The sequence below is a fragment of the Herpailurus yagouaroundi genome, unplaced genomic scaffold (genome assembly GCF_014898765.1).
Source record: "Herpailurus yagouaroundi ecotype Mexico unplaced genomic scaffold, PumYag 77, whole genome shotgun sequence".
Taxonomy (NCBI): Eukaryota; Metazoa; Chordata; class Mammalia; order Carnivora; family Felidae; genus Herpailurus; species Herpailurus yagouaroundi.
This window is the reverse complement of record NW_024412388.1, coordinates 51,911,922-51,937,730: the sequence shown is the minus strand read 5'-3', so window position 1 is coordinate 51,937,730 and position 25,809 is coordinate 51,911,922. Positions and strand designations below refer to the sequence as shown.

Here is a 25,809-nt window from a genome sequence, read left to right as displayed (position 1 = left end):
CACGTCAGGCTCTGTGCTGACAGCTCGGAGCCTGGAGCCTGCTTCTGATTCTGTGTCTCCCTCACTCTCTGCCCCTCCCCTGCTCACGCTCTGTCTCTTTCTCTCAAAAATAAACATTGAAAAAAAATTTTTTTTATTGAAGATAACTGAGTTTACTATCTCGTAGTTGCTTTTCAAAAGAGAATTCAGTGGTTTGCTCAACAATAATTTTAGAATAGGCAAGTCCTTCATTGTATTTTGATAACATAGTCAAAAATACATTGAAGCGGCTTTATTATCTAAAAGGCAAATCATTTTTCAAGAGGTCAAATAATTTATCACATTTTTCCTATGTGCTACCTTGACAGGTCTCAAAATCTACAAAGGAAAAAGCTAGAGGACAGAAGTTAAGCAATTTCTTCCTTCATAATGCTAGTAGATATAAGGAAGAACAGAAATAGAACCGGCCAAAACCTCTCCCCAGGCCAAAACCTTTACCTCTAGCCTCTACCACCACACCTGTACAACTTTGCCCAGTACAGAGCAGTCTAGACCTCTGTGGTTTATATTCACCACTGTATTCACAGTGGAGCGACATTTTATGTAGTGGTTAGGTTCCAAAGTCAGCCCATGATGTGAAAATCAAATATAGTCAAAATCAATATAGTCAAAATTATCTTCAAAAGGCCTTTAAACTGTTTAAAGGGTGTTATGCATGGTTTTGTATGTACAACCCTATTCTGTAACGTGTATAATGTACAATACGCTACAGTCTATAGCATGTAATAAAGAGTACACATGGAAAAATACATTCCTGTTGTATTACAAGAGTTCATGTAGTTGAACTGAAGTAAGTTAAATGTGCATGTGATACTCATTCCTCTGTCTTGTCACTGCTTAGTCTTAAATTGCTGTAACCCAACTTTTACCCCTCACTGTACTGAAAATACACTCTTCTAGTCCTCAAATAAAAGACTTTTAGGGGCGCCTGGGTGGCGCAGTCGGTTAAGCGTCTGACTTCAGCCAGGTCACGATCTCGCGGTCCGTGAGTTCGAGCCCCACGTCGGGCTCTGGGCTGATGGCTCAGAGCCTGGAGCCTGTTTCCGATTCTGTGTCTCCCTCTCTCTCTGCCCCTCCCCCGTTCATGCTCTGTCTCTCTCTGTCCCAAAAATAAATAAACGTTGAAAAAAAAAATTAAAAAAAAAAAAAGACTTTTATTAGTTCCTATCCTCTTGATATTTTTACAGCGATCAACACTGATAAGCATTTCTTTCTGAAAATACTCACTTCCCTAGATTTCTGTAATATTTTACTTTCCTGTTTCTCCTTCTGTTTTCTGAACTATTTCTTCTCTATCTCCTTCATTGACTCTACTTATTCCTGCATCCCAAAGTGCAGATATTAATCAATTATTGATCCTTTATCTTCTCTATATATCCTATATTCTCTCTTACAAATATTATCTACTCTCAGTTTCAACCATTTCTCTGTTAGGCTTTGTTATTATCTGTGTTTTGCAGTTGCAGGAACTGAAATATTGAAGAATTAGGTGACTTGTGCAAGTTCATGTAGCTAGAAACTCATAGAGCCAAGATTTAAGCCTAAGTGTTCTGGTTCTGTTATAACCACTATACTATACCGCCTTCTACAGTAAGTAGATGCATGCTGCAATGTCAGCTCAAACTGATATATCAAAATAAAATGACCATTTCTGCCTCCCAAAATTAGCTCCCTACTAGACTTCTCTAGGTTTCTATCATTGGTAACATCATGTATATTAATTAGGAATTGTTTTTGTTGCCAACTGACAAAAAACAAAATAAAATAAAAAACAACAATGGCTTTAAGTAATAGAAATTGTTTTTATCACATAAAAGTCTGATTGCTGGCTTTGGTTAATTGATGTCAAACAGTTTCTACAATTCTCTTGACCTTTCCCTAGTGATCACAAAGTACTGCTGAAATCCCAGGTGTTGAATTCACATTCAAGGCAGGGACGGGTAGACATAAGGGGGAGTGACAGAACCACATCTATATCTACCATTTCATCAGAAGAGCAGAAATCTTCCCAGAAACTTCCCAGCACACACCTGCTTATATTTCACTGGGCAAACTGTGCTTAAATAGAAGGGAGACCAAGTTTAAGTAGGTACACTGTTACCCCAAATAAAATCAGGTTTCTCTTAGCAGGAAAAAAAAAAAAAAGGTGGATATTGAACAGGTAACTAATGGTGCTTATATACCATTCAAGAGGAGAACCATGATAAAAATAAAACAGGGTAATGTGGTAAGGAAGCATTTGAAGGCTTCTGTAGATTGTGTGGTCAGAAAAGGTTATGCCAAGACACAGATGACAATAACAAGTCACATGTAAGAGTTCTAGTAGAAGAGCACTCCAGGTAGAAAAATCAGCTCATACGAAGGACTAGGATGCCAGTACACTCAGCACATTGAAAGAATAGAAAGAAGGCTAGACTGGGTCAAGGGTAGGGGAAAAGAGGAAGACAGATTGGTATACAAGAGCAAGATCACCCAGGCCCTTGTTAGTCACATTAAACATTCTACCTCATAATATTCTACCATAAACATCCTATAACATTCTACTATACTGTTTTTGCTCATGCTTCCTTCATGCTTCCTTTCTGACCATAGAAAATCAGTCCTCAAAGTTCCAGCCCAAGTTCCACTGCCAAGAACCTCAGTCTGAAGTGATTATACCTTTCTCTAAAGTACTACAGAATTGTCTCATATAGCACAAAGATTACAAACATGGACTATGGAACTTAGTCTCTGCTCAGAACCTGGCTAGTACTTTCAAACTATCTGAACTGGGCAAGTTGCTTAACTAGATGGACTCATTTTCCTTTGCTACAAAATGTCAGTATTGATAACATCTATGTCACAAAGTTGTTATCAGACGATTAAATCAGTTAACATATGTAAAGTACTCAGAAGATTACCTGGCCTCTAATATGTTGCCTATTATTGTCGTTATTATCATAATATTAGTTTTCTGGCATTTACCAAATATATTTTTGTAGTCATTTATCCTTAATATCCCTTTCATGTCTTCTCAATTAAATAATAAGTCCCTGAAGATTTTCAAAGAAATCAGAGTTCTTATTATTAAATCCCAGAAGTAAAAAGGACCTATGAAAGAAAAATATCCTGCAGATTTCACTTGGAGAATACAGAACTAGAAGGAAAGGAAATAGAATCATCAACATAAATCTGACACTCTAAGGTGTTTACAAAAAGACATTTACCAAAATAGCAATGGGTATGAGAAATTGTGTACCATTGGAGAAAATGGGAGTGTGTTCTAGAAGAGGAAGCAAACTTACTCCCTTACTTTGTGGGATGAAAAAGTAAAAGTCACATAGAGAATGATTCTAACTCAATATAAGAAATGCTTTTTTAACAACAGGGGTCTGTCCAAAAATTAAAAAGACTTCCAAAGAAATTATTAGCTCACTATTAGCTGAAATGAGGACTAGCGAGTCAACTGTGTGGAACCTGTGGACTGATATATAAATAGGAAACTGTATAGAAGAGTGCTTATAAGCATGTATTCTTAAGTTAAACTGTCTGAGGTTTGAATCTCAGCACTACCATTTATTAGTTTTGGCCTTTGTGAAGGTTACTGACATAAGATTCCTCATGTATACAGGGAATAACAGTACCCTCCCTCAGCTTTGTGTTGGTTAAATGAGATAATGTATACCAAGTATCAAACATACGGTAAGGACTCCACAAATGTTAGCTCTGGATTGAATAACCTCTAAGATCTCTTAGATATCTAGGATTCAATGGCTGTAGTATAAATTTTGTTCTGTAGCTACAACTAGCCACTTGTAAATATTTTTTCCTGTGTTGACATCCATTCCACAATCAAACGATTAACTTCCTAATACTCATATTTTTATTTGAGACTTTTTGGTCTCAAGCATCAGTACTATCATGTAGTAAGGTTATCATTAAATAAGAGTATTTTCTTTATAATTATCTTTAGACTGAAAACAAGTAAAAGGAGGAAGAATAGGGGATGTGAGATAAGATAACAATAATCTACATCAGCAGAGCAGAGGAGGTATCTAATTTCAGGGGGGATAGAGATGTGATGGCAGGATATTTACCAAAGTGAGCAATTTCACCCCACAGAACTCGGAGAGGAAGATTATATAAAGGCACAAAAATAAAGGTGAGACACAAAACTGAAAACAAGGAAACTCACTGAAAGCCTATATATAGACTCAATTCTCAGGTCCCTCTTCACAACCCCCTTCTCTGCTCCACACTAGGCATCCTATGCATAGCAAAATAAAGGTTTATTCTTTGGAAAAACTGAATAAAGATATGGCCTTTTTAGTACACCAGGCACAGTGATGACTAAAAGCTAAAGAACTAAGTGAGACTCTAGAATATTAAACTACAGGGTTTTCAGTATCCTTCACATCTCGGTACTGGAGCACCAGCAAGCAACATGCATTCCACAGGGAGATGACAGAACTCCCCTCTGAAAACAATGAAGCAACTCTAGAGAAAAGATTAGCCCTTACTAACACTTGGAGGTCACCCAACGAAAAGGCAAGCTTATCACCTGATCACCCTACTATGAAAATCATCAGCTAACAAGCCATGCTCAAACACACCGAACTTCTCACCTCTTTAGTGCCTCACTCTTAAGTATAAACACATAGCAGTTATTTAAGGGAAGGCATCCAAAGGAGAACTGTAAGATTAAAGCTGAAACAAAAACAAGGATCCAGAAGGAAACAGAAACAGCAAAAGAAGCAGAAGAATTTCAAAATTACTATAATTAATTTCCTTGGGGATAAGAGATAATGCATCCATTAAAAAAGAAGAGAATAGGGGCGCCTGGGTGGCGCAGTCGGTTAAGCGTCCGACTTCAGCCAGGTCACAATCTCGCGGTCCGTGAGTTCGAGCCCCGCGTTGGGCTCTGGGCTGATGGCTCAGAGCCTGGAGCCTGTTTCCGATTCTGTGTCTCCCTCTCTCTCTGCCCCTCCCCTGTTCATGCTCTGTCTCTCTCTGTCCCAAAAATAAATAAACGTTGGAAAAAAAATGTTTAAAAAAAAAAAAGAGAATACAACAGAAGAAATATGTGAAAATATACTGGATTTACTATAATTCAATTACTGAGCTCCTTGCTAATTTATAAAACAAACTTACAACAAAATCTCTTTAATTCATTCCTTCATTCAACAACTATTTATATATTCCTCCAATATGACAGGCAATTTCTAGGCACTGGGGAAACAATAATATACAAAACCAGCAAATACTCCTGAGATTACAGTCCAGTAAAGTAGAAAGGTGGTAAATAAATTAAATATGCATAAAGTGCTTATAGATGGTATATCAGTGTGTGTGTGTGTGTGTACACTTAAATTAACATGCTAAGGAGAAAAATAAGGAAAGAGGGAAGTAACAATTACATAAAGAAAGGGTAGCCAGGAAAGGGCTAAGAAGGTGACAGGTGAGTAAAGACCTGAAAGAAGTGAAGGAGGGAACCATGAGGATATCTGCAGGAAGAGAATTGCAGGCACAGGAAAACAAGCAGAACCCTTGAAACAGGACACCTAGCATTTTCAAGAGGCCAGTGGGGCTGGACTTGAGAGAGATGGAGGGAGAGATTAGAGAAGTAAGGCAGGTAGAGGGAGTTTCCACTTATAGAAGGCCTAACAGGTCACTGGAAGAGTTGAGGGCTTTTGCTCTGAATGAGTTAGAAAGCAAGGGATTTTGAGTAAAAAAAAGTGACACAATGTTAGTTGCTTTTTTTTTTTAATTTTTTTCAATGTTAGTTACATTTTTTTTTTAAATTTTTTTTTTCAACGTTTATTTATTTTTGGGACAGAGAGAGACAGAGCATGAACGGGGGAGGGGCAGAGAGAGAGGGAGACACAGAATCGGAAACAGGCTCCAGGCTCTGAGCCATCAGCCCAGAGCCCGATGCGGGGCTCGAACTCACGGACCGCGAGATCGTGACCTGGCTGAAGTCGGACGCTTAACCGACTGCGCCACCCAGGCGCCCCTCAATGTTAGTTACATTTTAACAAAATCACTCAGGCTGCTGTTTGGAAAAGATACTGTATAGACAAAGCAAGGGAGATCAGTTAAGAAGACACTGCAGTAATCCCAAGGAAGATATGCTCGTGGACCAGGGTAATAATGGTAATGGTGAGAAATAACCAAATTCTAAATATATTGTAAAGGAAAGATGATAGAATTTGCTGGATTGGGCATGGGGTGTGAGACAGAGCAAGGGATTCAGGATGATTCCAAGTTTTTAGACTGAACAACCAGAGTAGTGCAGCTGCCATTTATAGAGTAACCAAATTATTTTCCTTTGGCTTATTTTACTTTACTTCTATAATTTGCTAGTGTAAAATTTCTTTGGATGGGTTTAAGATAAAACTGTAATGCCATGTTCCTTTCTATACAGAGTACTCATGATAAAACTCCAATGAAATAAAACTAATTTTATGTTAGGATTTTTAAAATGGATTTGTTTATTTACAGTTATATTTTACAACTTGGAAAGAATTAAAACAAGTATTTTATAAATATAATTATTTAGAAGGCCATGATGAGATTAACCATGCCACCAACAACAATCATTAAGAAATGGAAAAAAGAATAGATAAAGCAACTTTTAGAAAGCAGCTGAAAGCAACCAAGAAAAAGAAAATCCTGAGAAGTAAAAATCTTAGGGGATGTATATCACGAAGTGACAGAAGCCAGGGGGCGCTTGGGTGGCTCAGCTAGTTTTGGCTCAGGTCCAGGTTTGTGAGTTAAGCCCCGCATCAGGCTCCATGCTGACAATGCGGAGCCTACATGGGATATTTTTTCTCTCTCTTTCTCTACCACTCCCCGGTTCTCTCTCTCTCTCAAAATAACTAAAAACTTAAAAAAAAAAAAAAAAAAAAAAAAAAAGAAATGCCAGAACACAATGGAATAAATATCTTTTTTTTTAATTTTTTTTTTTTAACGTTTATTTATTTTTGGGGGACAGAGAGAGACAGAGCATGAACGGGGGAGGGGCAGAGAGAGAGGGAGACACAGAATCGGACACAGGCTCCAGGCTCTGAGCCATCAGCCCAGAGCCCGACGCGGGGCTCGAACTCACGGACCGCGAGATCGTGACCTGGCTGAAGTCGGACGCTTAACCGACTGCGCCACCCAGGCGCCCCAGGAATAAATATCTTTAAGGTACTGAACAAAAGACTGCTAAAATAGAATTCTGTGCAGCAAAAATATTTTTCAATAATGAAGGCAACCTCTTCATCATTCCTTCCCCTCCCAAACAATTCATTTCTAAAGCCACTAGATGCAGCTGGACAAAACAGGCATCCGTGCCAGGGTCAGAGAAGTCATCCTGGTCTACTGAGTATGTGGAAGCCAGACTGGAACCTGGCAGATATTAATCAACTGATCAAAGTTAACATCATCAGTAAAAAGACAAATTTAAATAATGTGCGAACCACTAGGATGCAGTAAGAACACACAGAATCACTTCTGTGATACACCTGACAAAGATGCATAATCTGAAAAATCCTGAGGAAACATCAGGCAAACACAAATTGAGGCGATAATCTATAAAATTATCAAAAGTATCTTGTAAAAATAAAGCCAAAAACAAAAGTGCCCATAATCTTTGAAAACAATCAAGGTCATGTGAAAGTCAAGGAAAGATGAGGAACTATCCTAGATTTTTAAAAATTCAGTATATATAAATGTAACACATTATTCTGAACTGGAGCCTTTTACTATACAGAGCATTACTGGGACAGTTAGCAAAACATGAATAGTTTCTGAGAATTATATGGTAATAATGTACAATGCTACTTTCCTGATTTTGATAGTTGTCTTTAGGAATTGCACACTCAATTTTTCAAGGGTTATGGGGCATCATGTTGGCAACTAATTCTCAAGTAGCTCAGGAAAAAGTTATTTGGACCATATTTACAACTTTTCTGTACGACTGCTTTTATTTCAGTTTTTTAATGAAGACATAATAAAGTTATAATCAACAAACAAAAACTGAGAGAATTTATCACCAGCAAACAACACTAGAAGAAACAGTAATGGAAATTCTTCAGAGAGAAGCAAAATGATCCCAGAAAGAAACAAAATAACACGAAAGAATGAAGGTCATCAGAAAGGGTAATAATGATTAAAACAAAATGCTTTGTGGAGTTTAAAATATATGTAGGATTAAAATATATGACAAAGCACAAAAATAGACTTTAAGGAAAAAATATTACTAGAGATAGAGGGTCATATAATTATAAAAGAGTTAATTCATTAAGACCTAAAATATTAAATTTGTATGTAACTAATAACATAGCCTCAAAATATGTAAAACAAAGCAACAGAACTTAAAGGAAACAGACCCACAATTACAGTTGGAAACTTTTATCACATATCTTACATACTCTGCAGGAACAAAAAGGACATGAAAGATTTTAACAACATGATTAACTACTTAGAGACAGGGAGGGAGGGGATTGTCAGAGACAGGATTAAATAGAACTATGCCATAGAGATGCTGAAGTCTAAAGAAGTGGAAGATGAAAGAGGGATGGTTGGTTTGTATTTTTTTTTTATTTTTATTTTTTTTACATTTAAAAAAATTTTAATGTTTATTTAGTTTTAAGAGACAGAGACAGAGCACGAGCCAGTGAGAGACAGAAAGAGACAGAGACACAGAATCTGAAGTAGGATCCAGACTCTGAGCTGTCAGCACACAGCCCAACACAGGGCTTACGCTCACGAGCCATAAGGTCATGACCTGAGCTAAAATCAGATGCTTAACTGACTGAGCCACCCAGGTGTCCCAAGAGGGATTGTTTTAGATGCACTCCCAGTGTATCTTCATCAAATTCACCTGACTTTAAAATTTTCCACCTCTCTCAATTCTTCTAGTCCATTTGCCTCCTTATCCACAGAGATTCCATGATTGACCATTTCAATGAAATAAAAGATACTCCTAACTCTATCTGAAATTCTGCTGTCTCTATCATGCCAAACTCTATTGCTCATTTCATCTCCCAATTCAAGGTTTTGAAGCATTCTTAAAGCAAGTCATGAAACTCTAACAATTAAGTTCATTATAGTAGGAAGACCCTTACTATTCTCTTGCTGATTTTTACTAATTGTGTGGTAGATTCAAATAGGGCAGATTTCATAGACCAAATAAAACTTTCATTTGAACCTTAAGGAAAATACAATGAGTATGTCGTATAAAATGTTTTTTCACTCCCCAAATTAAATTGTGTTTCCTATTTTCCTTGCCTATAAACTATATTTTTAACGGAATTTAACATTTTTGTTATGCATTTATTTGTAGATTTAATGTCTATTTTGTCCACTTTGACTATCAGTTCATGAAACCAGGAGTTACAACTTTCTTGTTCACCATTGCAAACCCAATTCTAGATGGTCATTCAGCAAACTCAGTGAATACTTACTATGGGCCAGGCACTGTTCTAGAAGGTTTGGGATACATCAGTGACCTAAACAGGCAAAACATTCCTGCCCTTGTGAGGTTTATATTCCACTGGGGAATACAGATAATAATAAATATAATAGGTAAATATATAATATAATACATCTATATAATAAGTAATAATATAACAGGTAAATTATATAGTGTATTAGAAAGTAGTAAGTGCCTTGAAAAAGATAGAATGACAAGGTAAGAGGGAATGGTAGGGAAAACTGTTTAAATAAGGTGGTCAGATTAAGCCTCATTAAGGAGACATCTGAGCCAAGACTTAAAGGAAGCAAGGGAATCAGTCCTGCAGATATGAGGGAAAAAGCATTACAGTCCATTGCAAAGGCACTAAGATAGGAGCCTATTAGGTTAGACATCTGCAAGGAAGCCAACATGGCTAAAACAGAATGAAAGAGGGCAGAGTAAGACATGAGGGGTGAGGGTAAGAGGGTGGGGCATGGAGACACACATCATCTGAGGCCTTGGAGGATATGGTAAGAACTGTTTTACTTGTAAGTGAAATGGAAAGTCAGTGCGGGTTTCTGAGGAGAAGAGTAGTATGCTTTAAGTTTTAAAAACATCAGCAAGGCTGCTGAGTTGAGAACAGGTTCGGGGGAAGGGGGCTTAGAAACAAATTAGGCCATTGACCATTATAGTAGCAGTAGAGGTATGAAAAGTGGTCTGATTCTAGATATATATTAAACATATAATTGGTTCTAGGATAGGAGAGATAGGAAGGAGGTAAGGATAACTCCAAGGCTTTTGGCCTCAGCAGATAGAAGGATAAATTTGCCCTTAAATGAGATGAGGAAAATTATGAGCAGAACAGCTTGAAAAGGGGGGTGCCTGGGTGGCTCAATCAGTTAAGCATCTGACTCTTGATTTCAGCTCAAGTCATGATCTCATGGTTCATGAGATCGAGCCCCACATTGGGCTCTGCGCTGACAGCATAGAACCTGCTTGGAATTCTGTCTCCCTCCCTCCCTCTGCCCCTCCTTCACTCATGCTTTCTCTCTCTCAAAAATAAATCAACATTAAAAAAAAGAAGAAGAATAGGCTTGAAAAGAAAGATCAGGAATTTTATTTTGGATATGTGCATGAGACAACACAAGGGATGCTGAATGGCAGCTGGACATATACAATTTATGAATGGAAAGAGGTGGGAACTAAAGATATGATCTTGGTCTTAACTGACTTATAATTGATAAAGCTATATGACTAGATGAGATCACTAAGATAAAGACATGAGAACTAAAGACTAAGTCCTGCAGTGCTCCAACATGAGGAGACTGGGAAGAAGAGCAGACAAAGGCACACTGAGAAGGAAAAACTAGTGAAGAATGAGAAAAGCCAAGATAGTGGTTGTAGAAGCCAAATAAAGAGGGTGTACAAAGGTGCAATGGGTGTTCAGCTATGACAGATACAAATGTTAGGATAGGTGAGATGAAGACTAAGATATGACCCATAGACTTAGCAATGTGGGGGGCATCAGCAACCCTGAGAGGAGTTTTGGTGGAGTGGTAGAAGTGAGAGCACTCAAATCTCTTGTTGACTAAATGAATTACCATATTAACAGCAATTAATTTTTTCTCCTAGACACTTATTTAAGTGTCTGTTAAGTCTGCAAAGCAGACTTGTTTTTGGACTCTCTCTTTCACTTGCCCTCAAGTCCCAGTGGCTGCTTGGTCTTATAGATTCTACTTTCACAAACTCTCTCAAAATAGTTGCTTCCTCTTCCCATCCTACAGCTCTGTCTTCATCCAAGTCTTTGAAGAAGGCACTACAAAGCAAGTCTTTTAATAAAGAATGCTGGAACCAATTATCCATGTTTTTTTAAAAAAAGATACATAACTTAAGACATATACAAGTTCTAAATGTGAAACATAAAACTTTTAATACTTTTGGAAGAAATGTAGGAGAATGTGGGGCTCCTGGGTGGCTCAGTTGGTTAAGAGGCCAACTCTTAGTTTTGGCTCAGATCATGATCTCATGGTTTGTGAGTTTGAGCCTCACGTCGGGCTCTGTGCTGACAGCTCAGAGCCTGCTTGGAATTCTCCCTCTCTCTCTGCCCCTTGCCTGCTAGCTCTCTCTCTATCAAGATAAACATTAAAAAAAAGAAGAAGAAATGTAGGCGAATATAAGAAATATGTTTATGACTTTGGTTATTACACATTTCTTTGATAGAAAATTCAAAACCCATAATGAAAGAGATTTACTAATTTGACTAAAATTAAAGATATCATTGACAAGTGAAAACAGTAGCCTAGGAGAATATATCTGTAACACGTTGAGCCAACAAGTGATAGTATCCAGAATTATAAATTTGATTTGATTTCCTTCAAATCAAATAGCTTTATAGAGAATTAGAGAAAGGAAATGAGTAAGAAATTCACAAAAGAGGAACCAGTGGACCAATAAACTTTGATAAGACATTCAGTTTCACTATTAATCAGAGAAATACAAATTAAAGCTACAAAGAGATACTATGTATATACATGAGATTGGTTAAAAATGTAAAAGTTGTACAATATCAAGTGGTAATATGGAGCACTGGAAATTTTCATATACTGTTGGTATGATAACTTTGGAGAGCATTTGACAATATCTGACAAATCTAAAAATATGCATACCCTGTGACGCAGTAATTCCACTCCAGCATATCTAGAGTATTTTAACATAATTCCAGTTAAAGTACTACACATACATGAAGAGATATGGACAAGAATATTCTTATAAACATTATTTGTAATTAAAAATTGAAACAAGCTAGATGACCATCAACAAAAGACAGTTTGAATAAAACTACTACTCAGCAATTAGGAATAAGCAACACCAAGACATTAGATATAATCTCTAAGTCACTATTAAATGAAAAAGCAAGTTGCAGGATCTGTACATTTTTATATAAACATACCATTAATGATAAGTTTAATAACATACAAAGCAAAATATATTGTTTATGGATATATGAAGTATGAGTATTATATATTAATTTAGGATAGTAATTACCACTGGGAAGGAAGGAAGGGAATAAGATTGGGGAAAGTTAATACAATTCAATTATATATGGGTTTTTTTCCCCTTAAGCTCAATGGTAGCACACGGGTATTTATTAAGTTATTCTCTGTATTTCTGTATGCTTGAAATTTAAAAAACCAATAAAATCAACATACTGCTGAAGTACAAACCTCAGCCTGGCATTCAGGACTCTCCATGATATTATTCCAACCTCTTTTTCTAGCCTCATCCTTTGCTATTTCCTGTAGCAGTGTTTCTCAAGCCTTGCACATATATATGCCTCCTTCATTATTTTTGTTATGTATGCCATCTCTGTTATAATTAGTGACTATTTTTCTTTTCATAGTTTTTAACTTAAGTAGCCTGTTACAAATCACTAATTCATAGGAAACCATGTTTAAAATGCCAGTTATATTTTTCTAATATGATTATAAATAAACATATAAATATTAAGATAATTTACCCTGGTGCTACCTAAAAACATCAAGTATACACTTTGGGTTGTACTGTCTTAACACCAGTGGTTCTCAAATTTGGTGTACAAGACTACTTGGAAGGCTTGCTAGAACTGGAGACTCCCAAGCCATATAGGATCCTAATTTAGGCAGTCAGAAGACAGAAATCCTACCCTACGTGTACCCTTGGCACCTAACAAATTGGACTATTTGCCATTCTCTAGAAGAGCTCTACATTTTCCTTTTCCAATACCTTTCCTCCTGTTATTTCCTCTGCTTGAAGCACCCTTCCTTCTACTTAATAAGCCATTAGAAATTAAGCCTACACTTTAAGGCCCAAATTAAATATCACCATCACAGTAAAGAACTGTGACTGGGATGTGACATTGCTCTCATTTCAACATCCTTCCTTCCGCTATCAATTTATTTCTAGTTCTGTATGTGTGCTTATCATATTCAATGTAATGTATGTCTACCTGTCTTATTCTCTCTCTCCTGGCCTATAAATGCTATTCGAGGGCAGAAGCCTTAGACCTGTTCAAAAGCAGGGATTATGGCTTGGTCATTTTATCCTTTCAACATGGTAGTTACAGATACTTGCTGGGCTGAGCCCTGCTAAACAGTGAATTAATTTCACAATTTTTATTAACATTTTAAAAATCATGTAGTATAAGGCATTAGAATATTCATACCACATTACAAATTAAACATGAGAATCTAGGCTACCTAGCTTCATTTTCAAAATGAGACAACTGACATTATATCCTGTATTGAATCAAATAATTTAAATTGTTTTAATTTTTAAAGAGAAAAAAATAACAGTGTAACAAAAAAAACACCAAGTTCAGTTTTTAAGAAGAGAAGGAAAACTACTTAATTTGCAACCTTCCAAGCAAAAGTAAATGATCAGGTTATTAATCGACCAAGAGTTTTTGACACTACTACAAAAAACTACTAACTTAAGAAACAACCTTGTTATTAAAAGAAAGTTAATGGACTCTACCAAAATTCTCAGTACTTCCACATGATATTTCAGTATTGCTTCCCTTTGCTTTAATATTGCATAATTACTCTGATGCATCATGAGCAATAATTTCTAAGTATTTTCCCATGTAAAAACCATAATATAGATATAAATAGGTATGTATGTGTATATAAACCACAAAAAGTATCAGTTTTAATCAGAGAATATCAACATGTAACTCATTTGTGAATCTTGTTTTTTCACTTTGGTAATAATAATTCGGTTTGTTTCTATTCCAGGAGTAGACTTTTACTGTTCTAAACGTACTTATTTTCACCTGGATAGAAAACAAACTAGTGGAAACAAAAACACAACTTTCTAATGGGAAATGATGGTCAACCTCAATCTCTATTACAATATCACCTGGATTGGTGTATTTTAGCACATATTTTACATGGTACTTTATAAAGACAGAACTGTCAAACAAAAATATACAAGTGTATATACTAACTTCAAGTAATGAAAGAGGGGGGAAATGGAGAATACACATTTTGTTACATTCACTTGGCCTTCTGGGTTAAAAAAGGAGAATGAAAAGACAACAATTCTGAGAAATGAGAAGTAAAGTTCCCCTGTGTCTCATTTTCTCTTCTCATTCACTTTTCTGTCATGTACCTGTTAATTTTCCTCTTTTACATGGCAGGTCAAGTAAACTACTCTTCACTTATATGAAACTTCTTATTTAACTTTTTCATTATGTTTTTACATTGTAAAGATCAAATTTCAGCCCACTGTGTCCATTTTCCGGAATAAAACTAACTGGAAGTTAAATCAATAATGAGGTATTACTATACCTGAGCTCAAGTTAAAAATTTCCAAAAATGATTCTAATATTGGTTTTGTTTACCATAAAATTATAGCCTATAACTACTGATACTAATAAAGACAGCCATCCAGTTATGCTTGCTTCCTAAGTAAGTAATCTTTTTTTATTTTCTAAAGTACTAAATATAGACAGACCTTAAGGTTCTATGTTTTAGCAGTACTCAAGGACCAAAAGAAAAAAAAAAAAAAAGCTAAAGTTTAAAGGTAATGAGAAGGAGTTAAATAAACCTATTTCAAAGACCCTATAAGTAGAATAGATCAGATTAGACAAGCTTATTGGAAGGTAACAACACACTTCATTTAATAAAGCAGTTCTGAGAAATCCAAAAATACCATTTCTCTTTAAAAAAAATCAAAGAAGCACTTGGACTAACAAGAAATAATGCACAATTTGGCTTGATCAAATACTTCATTAATTTTTTTCTACCCCCTAAGGTATTGCCCTTTTAAAATCCTCTTCAAATAAAATATAACCTAATTGCTTGCACATGGCTACAGTTTGGGAAGGGATTTTTATTTCAACAGTGCCACCTAGTGGGGCAATTGATACTTTCAGCCAATTGGTTTTATTAGTCTCAAAGGCTAGGAGTCCCCAAGTAGTTTTACTTTCTGGTTCACAGTATTCCTGATAATATTAACATTCAAGGGGAAATTTTACAAAAGAATAATTTACAGATTTCTGTCCTCTGATAGGCTATCTCTAATAAAAACTAGGTCATTTACAAATATAATATTTTAAATAAAAGTACCTTAGTGATTTCTTCAGAAGCTCGTTTGAAGTCCTGAACATTTCGACAGTAAAATCCTATTGTACAGCTAGGATCCATTTTTCGAAATGACATCTTTTTGGGAGAAGGGCAGTGGAATGTCTGTAATTTTAAAAGGTCTTTAGGATTAATTTAGTTTTATTTGATGGACTTCAGTATATACAAGATATTACTTAAATTAAAATTTGCCATTTAACTTTTCTCAAAATTATAAATATGCTTTGGAACAGTGCTTTAGTCTATCATATGAAAATGGTCCTTTCCACCCCCCAAAGCTTTATTTACATTCAGTTTACCAAATCTCCACCGTATATGATATTAGTGCCATTCCACAGAAGAAAAGAAGTGTGTCAAAAATGGCATGCATTTTGAACACTTGCAGAAGGGAAGAAAAATGTGCCACTGAAAAAGACATACATAAGCTAGCACAAGGTTTAGAATTCAGTTAGTTATTTCTATGAAAGTTCAATTAAGCCTGTTTTTTGAGATTTTTTAATGTTAGAAAACCTTTTAATAAGGATATCAAGACATTGTAAACAAATACACAGATTCATGTAAATGTTCCATAATGATATGAAAATAGGTCAACTTGAGAATTTTAGCATCTGACACAATTCATACACACTTACATATTCTTCCAACTCACTCTTCTACTTGTTTAAGTTCTTGTTTATTCCTGTACGGGACACAGTTGTAAACGGTTCTATAATGGTCCTTGCTATCCTCCTTACCAGTCTTCCTGTCACTTCACTTTTTCTCATGTAGTCACAGTGCCACAGATATAAATTGGCTAGGGAGGCTGCTCTAGCCTCTCTACTCTTGCTAGTGAGATATGGCTAACTGGTAGAGTCTGGGATCTTCAGAAAATACAAAAGAAAAGGGTAGAATATAAAGCTAATAATTCCAGGGGCACCTGGGTGGCTCAGTTGGTAAAGCAACTCTTGATTTCAGCTCAGATCATGATCATAGCGTCATGAGATTTGAGCCGTATCAGGCTCTGTGCTGGGCATGGAGCCTGCTTAAGACACTCTCTCTCTCTCTCTCTCTCTCTCTCTCCCTCTCCCTCTCCCTCTCTCCCTCTCCCTCTCCCTCTACCCCACTTGCATGCACTCTCTAAAAAAAAAAAAAAAACTAAAAATTCCAAATTTTTTTTTTTTTTCATTACCACATTCTGGTGCTTTGCTTAAAAGATTTTTTTTTAAACTGCTTGAATGCTCAGAGGTCTTGTCCTTAAAAATCATTGATGCTACCACCAAAGTCTGTTTTTGTATGTATAAAAAAAGGTTATATGTAAAAAAAGGAGGACCATAAGTAAATATATATATATATATAGTCACATTTGTTTACATTTGTATAAATAAACTCTGCAAGGGTAACCAAAATTGGGGTGCCTGGGTGGTTCAGTCGGTTAAGCATCCAGCTCTTGGTTTCAGTTCAGGTTTGTGGTACTGATGAGATCATCAGGTCATGATCTCACAGTTCATGAGTTCAAGCCCTGTGTCAGGCTCTGCTCTGCCAGCATAGAGCCTGCTTAGGATTCTTTCTCTCCCTGTCTCTCTACCCCTCCCCTGCTCATACTGTCTCTGTCTCTCTCAAAATAAATAAATAAACTTAAAAAAAAAAAAAAGGATATACCAAGTTTAGAGGAGAGAGAAAAACTGGGCAGATGGGAGATGGGTGTGAGAAATTCTTTGTCATGTATTTTATATTTTTTGATTAAAGAACCAGCTCAATTAAGAAATGATCAAGGCTGAATCTGAACTCATAAACTGAAAATGTCCCTACATTTAATGCCTAAAACTATGGGATTTTAACTTAAACTATTTATTAAAATACAGAAAAACATAGGCTTCCAAATTTGTTTATGGTGAATCAGTCAAAATCACTCTTTCCTCTCCCCATATATCCTAGTGATCCAATTAGAGTCCCATATTATCACTAGAGGATATGCAAATATCCTCTATGCTGTCCAAAATGCTGTCAGCTCTGAGCTGACAGCAGTGAGCCTGATGCAGGGCCTGAACTCATGAACCATGAGATTGTGACCTGAGCTGAAGTCAGACATTCAACCTATTGAGCCACCCAGGCACCCCTAATACTTACTTTATATAGTGAGAACCTCCAGAGTACCAGTCAAAACAAGTATTGTCTTAGTTGGACATTTTCCAAAACTGTTTCACCTGCTTAATTATCTGTTTTATTGAAAACAGATCTATAGAGGCACAGAAGAGCTATATAAATGTGTTAGTTAACAATAAGTTAACTACAGGAGTATAAGGAGTCTGTGTGTAAGGCACAGATAGCTCTATGTCATAGTCACAAAAAGATATTCTACCTACAAGGTATCTAAAAATAGTCACTTACCCAACTCCTTACAAAGCCAATAATAAAGAATGTGTATTTAGGGGTGCCTGGGTGGCACAGTCGGTTAAGCGTCCGACTTCAGCCAGGTCACGATCTCGCGGTCCATGAGTTCGAGCCCCGCGTCAGGCTCTGGGCTGATGGCTCAGAGCCTGGAGCCTGTTTCCAATTCTGTGTCTCCCTCTCTTCCTGCCCCTCCCCCGTTCATGCTCTGTCTCTCTCTGTCCCAAAAATAAATAAACGTTGAAAAAAAAAAAATTTAAAAGAATGTGTATTTAGTTTTTACTACTTGAGGATAGGTAAGAAGGGCCAAAAGTTTGTACAGGGTCCAACAAAGGATTTTTAAATTCAACTACAAGGATGTCCTACATTACATATACTATGTTACTATTTTCATGTAAGAACCAATAAGACTAAACCTAATAGGCTTAGTGCAATTTCACTGTATTGCCTCAGTCATCATAGACAGTAATGACAAACACTATATTGTTATTCATGGTTGTTTTGATATCTACAAAGAACTTTTTAAATTATTCACAAAAACACAGATATAAGTCTCTGATCACTGAAAATTGAAATTGCTATTGGGTGTCACTATATGAGTACTAGGACTCGTATCACAAAGAGGCATTTTATACCATTAAAACTTAAAATTATGTTTTTTGGTTCACCTTAGAAGGTTCTGAAGTCAAACTAACATTAACTTATAATTCAGAATTATTTGTTTGTCACCGAACAAGTTAGACTTTAAAATATTTTCCCAAGGGGCATTCATTACACAGCTGTATTCACTTTGTGATAATTCTTTCAGCTCTGTACTTACGATTTGTTTTTTAATTTTTAAAATTCTGATGATTGGTAAGAGTAGCACCTTTTACTTCACAAACACATTTTAGGGAGTATTTGCTATATATACTTCTGTGACAATGAAATGCGTTTCTGAAAAAACTAGTCATGGTGAGTCAATTCCTATTTATTTCATTTTTTAATACATTATTTATTCACTGCCTCAACAAATAGTTATTAGGCATCTACTAAATGCCAGGCACTGTTCTAAGCTTAGTTTTTGGAATAGTGGACTCTCTTACCTAAACATACAAATGATACTGAAACAAATACTTTTAGGTGTAGCTATGCTATTCTGGTGATTTAGATGGAGCTTCCTGAGTTAGAGAATACCCTTACTACAAAGCACCTCCTACTATATGCAGTTCACATGTGTAATTCATAAAGGGTACATCTTTCACTGATGAATTCACTCATCCATCTGTCTAATCACATCACATCATTCTCATAGCTTTAATGCCACTATTCTCTGAATTTACTAGGATAGATTAAAATAACCACTACTGCATGGAACTCCTAAAATCTGAAACTTGAAACTGGGGGCCCAGGAATCACAATAGACTAATACATCTATTTATAAGGCCTTATTAACAGAATATTAATATTTAGTAACCAAATATTGCCTTAATAATAGAATAGAATTTGTTATTTGTAAGAGTTAGCACCAGTCATTCTGAAAGTGTATCATAAATAACATGACACAACAGTCTCTGGTTTAAGAAGTCTTATTAAATACATACACACATAAATATATATATTTATATGTATATATTTATATTTATATATATAATAATGAAAATATGTATCTTCTAGTCCTGTCATCCCAACAATTGATACTCTGCCTGAACCACTGGGAACCCACAATTCAACATACCCTAACTGCAAAAGCCCATTTGAGTTCTTCTCATTCCCTTCTAATTTCAACTTGTTTTTACACAACTTTTTTCCTTAAGGTAATTCATGCTGCTCCTTTAAACCCCATTCTCTAAATGAAAATTATAGACGTATATACATACATGACTACTTCACATTCACTTCACAATGTTAAAAACTCAGTGAAGATAAAGATGAGGCAAATTCTCTTTTTCAAAGTTAATATAAAAATTAAATAATACATAAGAATATATTTTATAAGAAGGTGTCACAAGAATGGAAAATTAGGGGCTCCTGCCTGGCTCAGTCATTAAAGTGTCCGACTCTTGATTTTAGCTCAGGTCATGATCTCACAGTTCGTGAGATCAAGCCCTGTATCACTCTGCGCTGACAGCATGGAGCCTACTTGGGATTCTCTCTCTCTCTCTCTCTCTCTCTCTCTCTCTCTCTCTCTCTGCATGAGCATGCTTATGCACACTTTCTGTCTCTTTGTCTGTCTCTGTCTCTCTCTCAAAATAAATAAGTAAACTTAAAAAAAAGAATAGAAAATTCATACAAATATATACATAAGCAAAGCATCTGGAACCACAGGAAAGAAAAAAATTCAACAGAAGACTATAGTACTTAGGACAGTGCCTTGCACATATAAAGAACTCAGTAAATAGTAGTTTAAAAAAGAAAAATACTTGGTCTGATTCGGCTTCAAAATTTTTAAAGTTCAACTCTACATATATTGGAATTCAATACCATAAGAACAACAAAAGATATGGTCTAAATCTCTTCTTCAATGTCAAATACTCAGATACACTATTTTCTTAAATTTTCATAATCCTATTGGATTCAAGGCACTCACACAAAATATCAAGACTACCAGTGATTCTTTACATGGTGTTGGATAAAAGAGCTAAGATTTTAATTTCTCCGTCTATAAAATCAAGTACTGACCAAATAAACATGCTTTTAAAAATAATTTTAATAGGGGCGCCTGGGAGGCTCAGTCAGTTAAGCGTCCAACTTCGGCTCATGTCATGATCTCACAATTCATGGGTTCAAGCCCCACATCGGGCTCTGTGCTGACAGCTCAGAGCCCGGAGATGGCTTCTGATTCTGTGTCTCCCTCTTTCTCTGCCCCTCCCCTGCTTGTGCTCTGTCTTTCTCTCTCTCTCAAAAATAAACATTAAAAAAAATTTTAATAATAAAAAATAATAATTTTAATAATTGAGGTATAAGGGTGGTGGTTTTAGAATGCTCATATAATTACATCAACCAACTGCAAAATGTCAATAGCATAAATACATACAACAACCTACATACCAAGGCAAGGATGATTAATAATATCTCCACTTGGAGCATTTTAAGCTTAAATATGATAAAAAGCAAAAAGTGAAATTTTATTTCTGTACAAAGATAGACAACTTGCTGTAGTTTTTATATTATACTCTCATAGAAAAATAAATGATACTATTCAATAAATAGCCTAAGACAAATGCCTGAACTGAGAAAAATGAAAAATTGTCCAGAGGAATTATCCAGACAGGTTGAGATACTCTTCTAGCATCTCAAAAATATAAATCTAAACCCACTTTCTCAATGTCCCAATGTATAAGAAATAAATGCTTCTGTGCATTTCAGAAGTTACTTGATTTCACCAAATTTTACTTTGCAGTCTCTCAAAATCATTCCCTCTCTTCCATTCCCACTACTAACACCCCACTTCAAGCTTTATTGACTTACTCATGAAGTGTGTTGCACCTGCCTCCCAAAGTGAGCTGCAGCCTTTCTAATCTTGCTGGTGTAGACATAACCAGGATAGTCATTCACCTGGCTTCTTTGTGGAATCTCTCAAAATATCAGATGAATAGTCTCTACTGGTCAAGATAGTCAATACTAATAAGCTTTTAATTTGCCTATTTTAGATAATACTAGAAAACTATGAATAATTTTCCATCTGAATTTCAAATGTCTACTTTTTTAAGTAGTTAATATGGTACAGATACACAGATAGTCACAAGTCACAGATACACTGTGTAACTTAGACATAGGAAGACCACAATGCAGCTGAAAGAGAATTACAACATGGTTCACATAGCACAATTCTATTGTGTTGCCCACAGTATCAATAAGTCATCTATAAATATTTATTAAGGTTTACATGCAAGACACTATGAAGGAAGAAAACAGAAAGCAAATCTTATCTCTGGCCTCAAGTTGCTTGTACTTTAGTTCAAGTAATAGTTTACAAAAGACGCTAGCATGTTTTATAATGTATCTTTCAGAACCAGATTCTAATCTTACAGTTTATTTTTATAATCTATCCCTTAAATATTATTAGATATTATTAGCTAACAAGCTCTTACTAAAACAAAATATTAAACCACATTTCTAACTTGCCAAGCCTTTGAGAATTAGTGATCCATGCCACTTAAGTGATTAAAATTATTTGAAAAGTCTATAAAAGCATCAACTGGGAAAACAAGAACCAAAACCATGAAATAATTACATGTCTCACCTATGCACTCTCAAAATTTTCTAAATTGAAATACTAGATAATAGGGGCACCTGGATGGTTCAGTCAGTAGAGCATGCAACTCTTGATCTCAGGGTTGTGAATTTGAACCCCACATTCCGCATAGAGATTACTAAGTAAATAAATATTTTTAAAAATAATAATTTTAGCAGTGCTTGGGTGGCTCAGTCAGTTAAGCATGCAACTCTTGATTTTGGATCAGGTCATGATCTCACAGTTTTGTGAGTTCCTGCCCCACGTTAGGCTCTGTGCTGTTAGCACAGAGCCTGATTGGGATTCTCTCTCTCTCTCTCTCTCTCTCTCTCTCTCTCTCTCTCCCCCTCCCTCACTCGCACTCTCTCTGCTCTCTCAAAGTAAATAAATAAAGAAAATTTTTAATAAAATAAAATAATAAAATTAAAAATAATAAAATTAAAAAATAATACACTGGATCACAAATGACCAACATAAGGAAAAGAATATGTTAAGAAATGAGAGCTGAAACAATTAGTAGAAACCCAACTAAGCTCTGGAGAAACTTAACTAGGGACTAAGACTTAACAATTATACATAAAATAAGTTAGCAGATAGTCACAAGTCACTTTGTTATTCTAAACCAACTCCATCATCTTTTTCTCCCCCCACTTTGTCTTTTTTTAAAACATGCCTAATTTTAAATTCTTGAGTAATATTCAGCTGTTTATCTACAAAATTACTTGGAGGCTTGATCATTTATTTTGGTAGGACTAAGGTACCTAACAAGTCAGAGACAAAGATAAATGAAGAAGAAAGTATGTCATAAATTAAAATTCAGCAACAAATTATTTAACCTTTGACCAGTGTATGGATTATGGTTTTATAAATCAGTAAAATATTACTAACTTGGAATTGTAATACCAGAAAAGCATAGCTGTCTAACACATCTCTAAATAATTTGAGTCTGCTTCATATGGTAAGAAAATAGTACCAGCTCTTTATCCATAGTACCTCAAGAGGGAAATCCTTTATGCTGACATCTACAAAAGATTGGCAGTAATGAGGATCCATGTAAATCAAACTGTCATCTACAAGGACAAAACAGAAGACAAGTAATTCAAAAAACACCTTATTATTACACTGCTTACAATCCAATTTCTATGTAGAATAGCTGAAAAAAACCTGGGAGTAACAGCTTGCCAGACTGATATTCATTGACTGAAACATAGGTTTGCACAGGACAGATTAACTTTTGCATAATCAAATATGCTTGTATAAGCAGAATTTTTATAAAGTGATGAGACTGTCATTTAATTTTTGGTGATAAAATTACTTTCACAAACACACAATTATATTCTACAGTTTGCATATGAAAAATGTATTGCACTACTTTATCCTGACAGGAAGAACATATTGCTTGTCATTTTATCATCAAGTAGCACCACTAAAACTGGTAAAAAGTAAATATGTAAATAGCAACTGTCAGAATGTAGCAGCAATGTCTTTTCAAGTTTAGTGAAACCAATAAATTATGCCTGTTTATGCAATAACAGAAATTAAACATACATTTTACAGAATCCAATTATGTTGTGGACCAAATGACAAATGAGTGGCTATGGTAGGACTGATGAATTTATAAGGTACTCATTTTGGTCTGTTAATCATCCTGTTTCCAATGATCCTAAATTAACTTCTGATTTTTAAAAGAAAACAATAATAAAAATGTTTTATTAAATCACTAACCTTGAAATCCAGCAAAGTAGTATGACTGTTTAGGTTTGCCACCAATAATACCCACACAATATTCAAGGCTTAAAATACCCTGTCAAAAGAAATTAATACAGATTTAGAGTCATGAGGCAAATGATAATTATTCAAAACAATCAAATTTGTATTAGCAGTATTAGTATGTATCATAGTTCCCAAATTTTTCACCACCAGTTTTATTTTTATTACATATGCCCCATATTCTAAAATCCTTTTATCTACAAACACTATTTTCCATTTTCTTTAAATCACTCAACAGTAAATCAAGTGTTCTGATCAGTGTGTCTCTCAACAACATTAACAACTACTATGTACCAGATACAGAAATAAATAAGGTCACCATATAAAGGCAATACAGTTCCTACCAAAACCAAAACACTTGCCCTTTCAGTTAGCTGTTGCAGCCTTATCATGATCAATATAGTATTTTCATCAAGTTTTTAAAATACTAGAAATACTCCTTAGACCTTATTACTATTTTCACTGAACTTCAAGTCTTAGAATCCCAAACTAAAAACCATTTTCTAATCAACAGCATTCATTTGACCCATTTTTATGCTATTTCATAAATTTATTAGAATAAGATAAAATGAAAACAATATAATCTAAGGCAAAAAATAATTGTTATTAAAGCCAATTTTATTTACCAATCATAAAATATCAGGGATACCGCAGTCAATTATTTAGTATGCCCCTCAGCATCTATTCTAAGTGTAAAACTCTGTTTAGGCTGGGCAAAATAATCCTTTTTTTTTTTTTTTTTTTTTTTTTTTGAGAGAGAAAGCAGAGGAAAGGAGGAGAGAGAGAGAGAGAGAAGGAGAATCTCAAGCAGGCTCCACACTTAACATGGAGCCCAAGGCAGGGCTCAGTCCCACAACACTGAGATCATGACCTGAGTTAAAATCGAGTCAGATGCTCAACCAACTGAGCCACCTGAGGTGCCCCTGGGCCAAATAATTCTATACCTTTTAAAAAACATGGCCAGTGGAATCAGTTAATATGGTCTTGTCAATATTTTAGCCTATATTATGTGTGTATGTGTGTATATCTATATCTATATCTATATATATATCATGTATTCTAAACTTATAAATGACTAATAATGATAAGATGCATATTATAAAACCCCAAAGTATTAAATAATATTTATGCTTTCCTTCTCTTAAATGACAGGATGTTTTTATATCTAGAAGATATAAAAATAAAAAGTATATGAACTGGGGTATCTGGGTAGCTCAGCTAGTTGAATGTCTGGCTTCCACTTGGGTCATGATCTCACCACTCGTGGGTTCGAGCCCTGTGTCAGGGCTGACAGCTTGGAGTCTGGAGCCTGCTTCGAATTCTGTGTCTCCCTCTCTCTCTCTGCCCCTCTCCTGCTCACTCTCTGTCTCTCTCTCAAAAATAAATAAACATTAAAAAAATTTTTTTAATAAAAAAATATATATGAACCAATGTTTTTTTTCCCTTTAACAAGTAATCAAACCATAAAGTATTTTTAACTTAATTATTTACTTAAAAATATGTGATTGTTGTGGAACACCTGGGTGGCTTAGTTGGTTAAGCATCCGACTTTGGCTCAGGTCATGATCTTATGGCTGGTGAGTTTGAGCCTGGTGTCGGGCTCCGTGCTGACAGCTCAGAGCCTGGAGCCTGCTTCAGATTCTGTGTCTCTCTGTCTGTCTCCGCCCCTCCCCCAATTGTGTTCTGTGTCAAAAATAAATAAACATTAAAAAAAAATGTGGTTGTAAAAAAATAAAAACACACAGAATATATATTAAAAGGTAAAAATTTCCCCAAACCCTGACACTCAGAGCTTATCATTATTAATATTTGGGGAACACCTTCTTGAACTCAATCTGTGTATATTCACATAGAGATTTATGAATACAGTTCTA

At 35.4% G+C, this 25,809-nt stretch overlaps 1 protein-coding gene across 4 annotated transcripts in view; it reads right to left on the bottom strand.

Moving 5' to 3' along the window:
* Positions 1-25,809, bottom strand: part of ATG4C (autophagy related 4C cysteine peptidase) — a 94,444-nt gene that overhangs the window by 6,408 nt on the left and 62,227 nt on the right. For 2 of the 4 annotated variants that reach the window (XM_040470465.1, XM_040470464.1), the window contains 3 exons: positions 23,891-23,969; positions 23,159-23,235; positions 15,568-15,687 (listed from right to left, as the gene is read on the bottom strand). In XM_040470465.1, coding sequence (XP_040326399.1) covers positions 15,568-15,687; positions 23,159-23,235; positions 23,891-23,969 — 276 coding nt within the window. Of the gene's footprint in view, positions 1-15,567; positions 15,688-17,157; positions 17,798-23,158; positions 23,236-23,890; positions 23,970-25,809 lie in introns of those variants that run through there. The other 2 variants (XM_040470467.1, XM_040470466.1) reach the window with 2 other exon arrangements.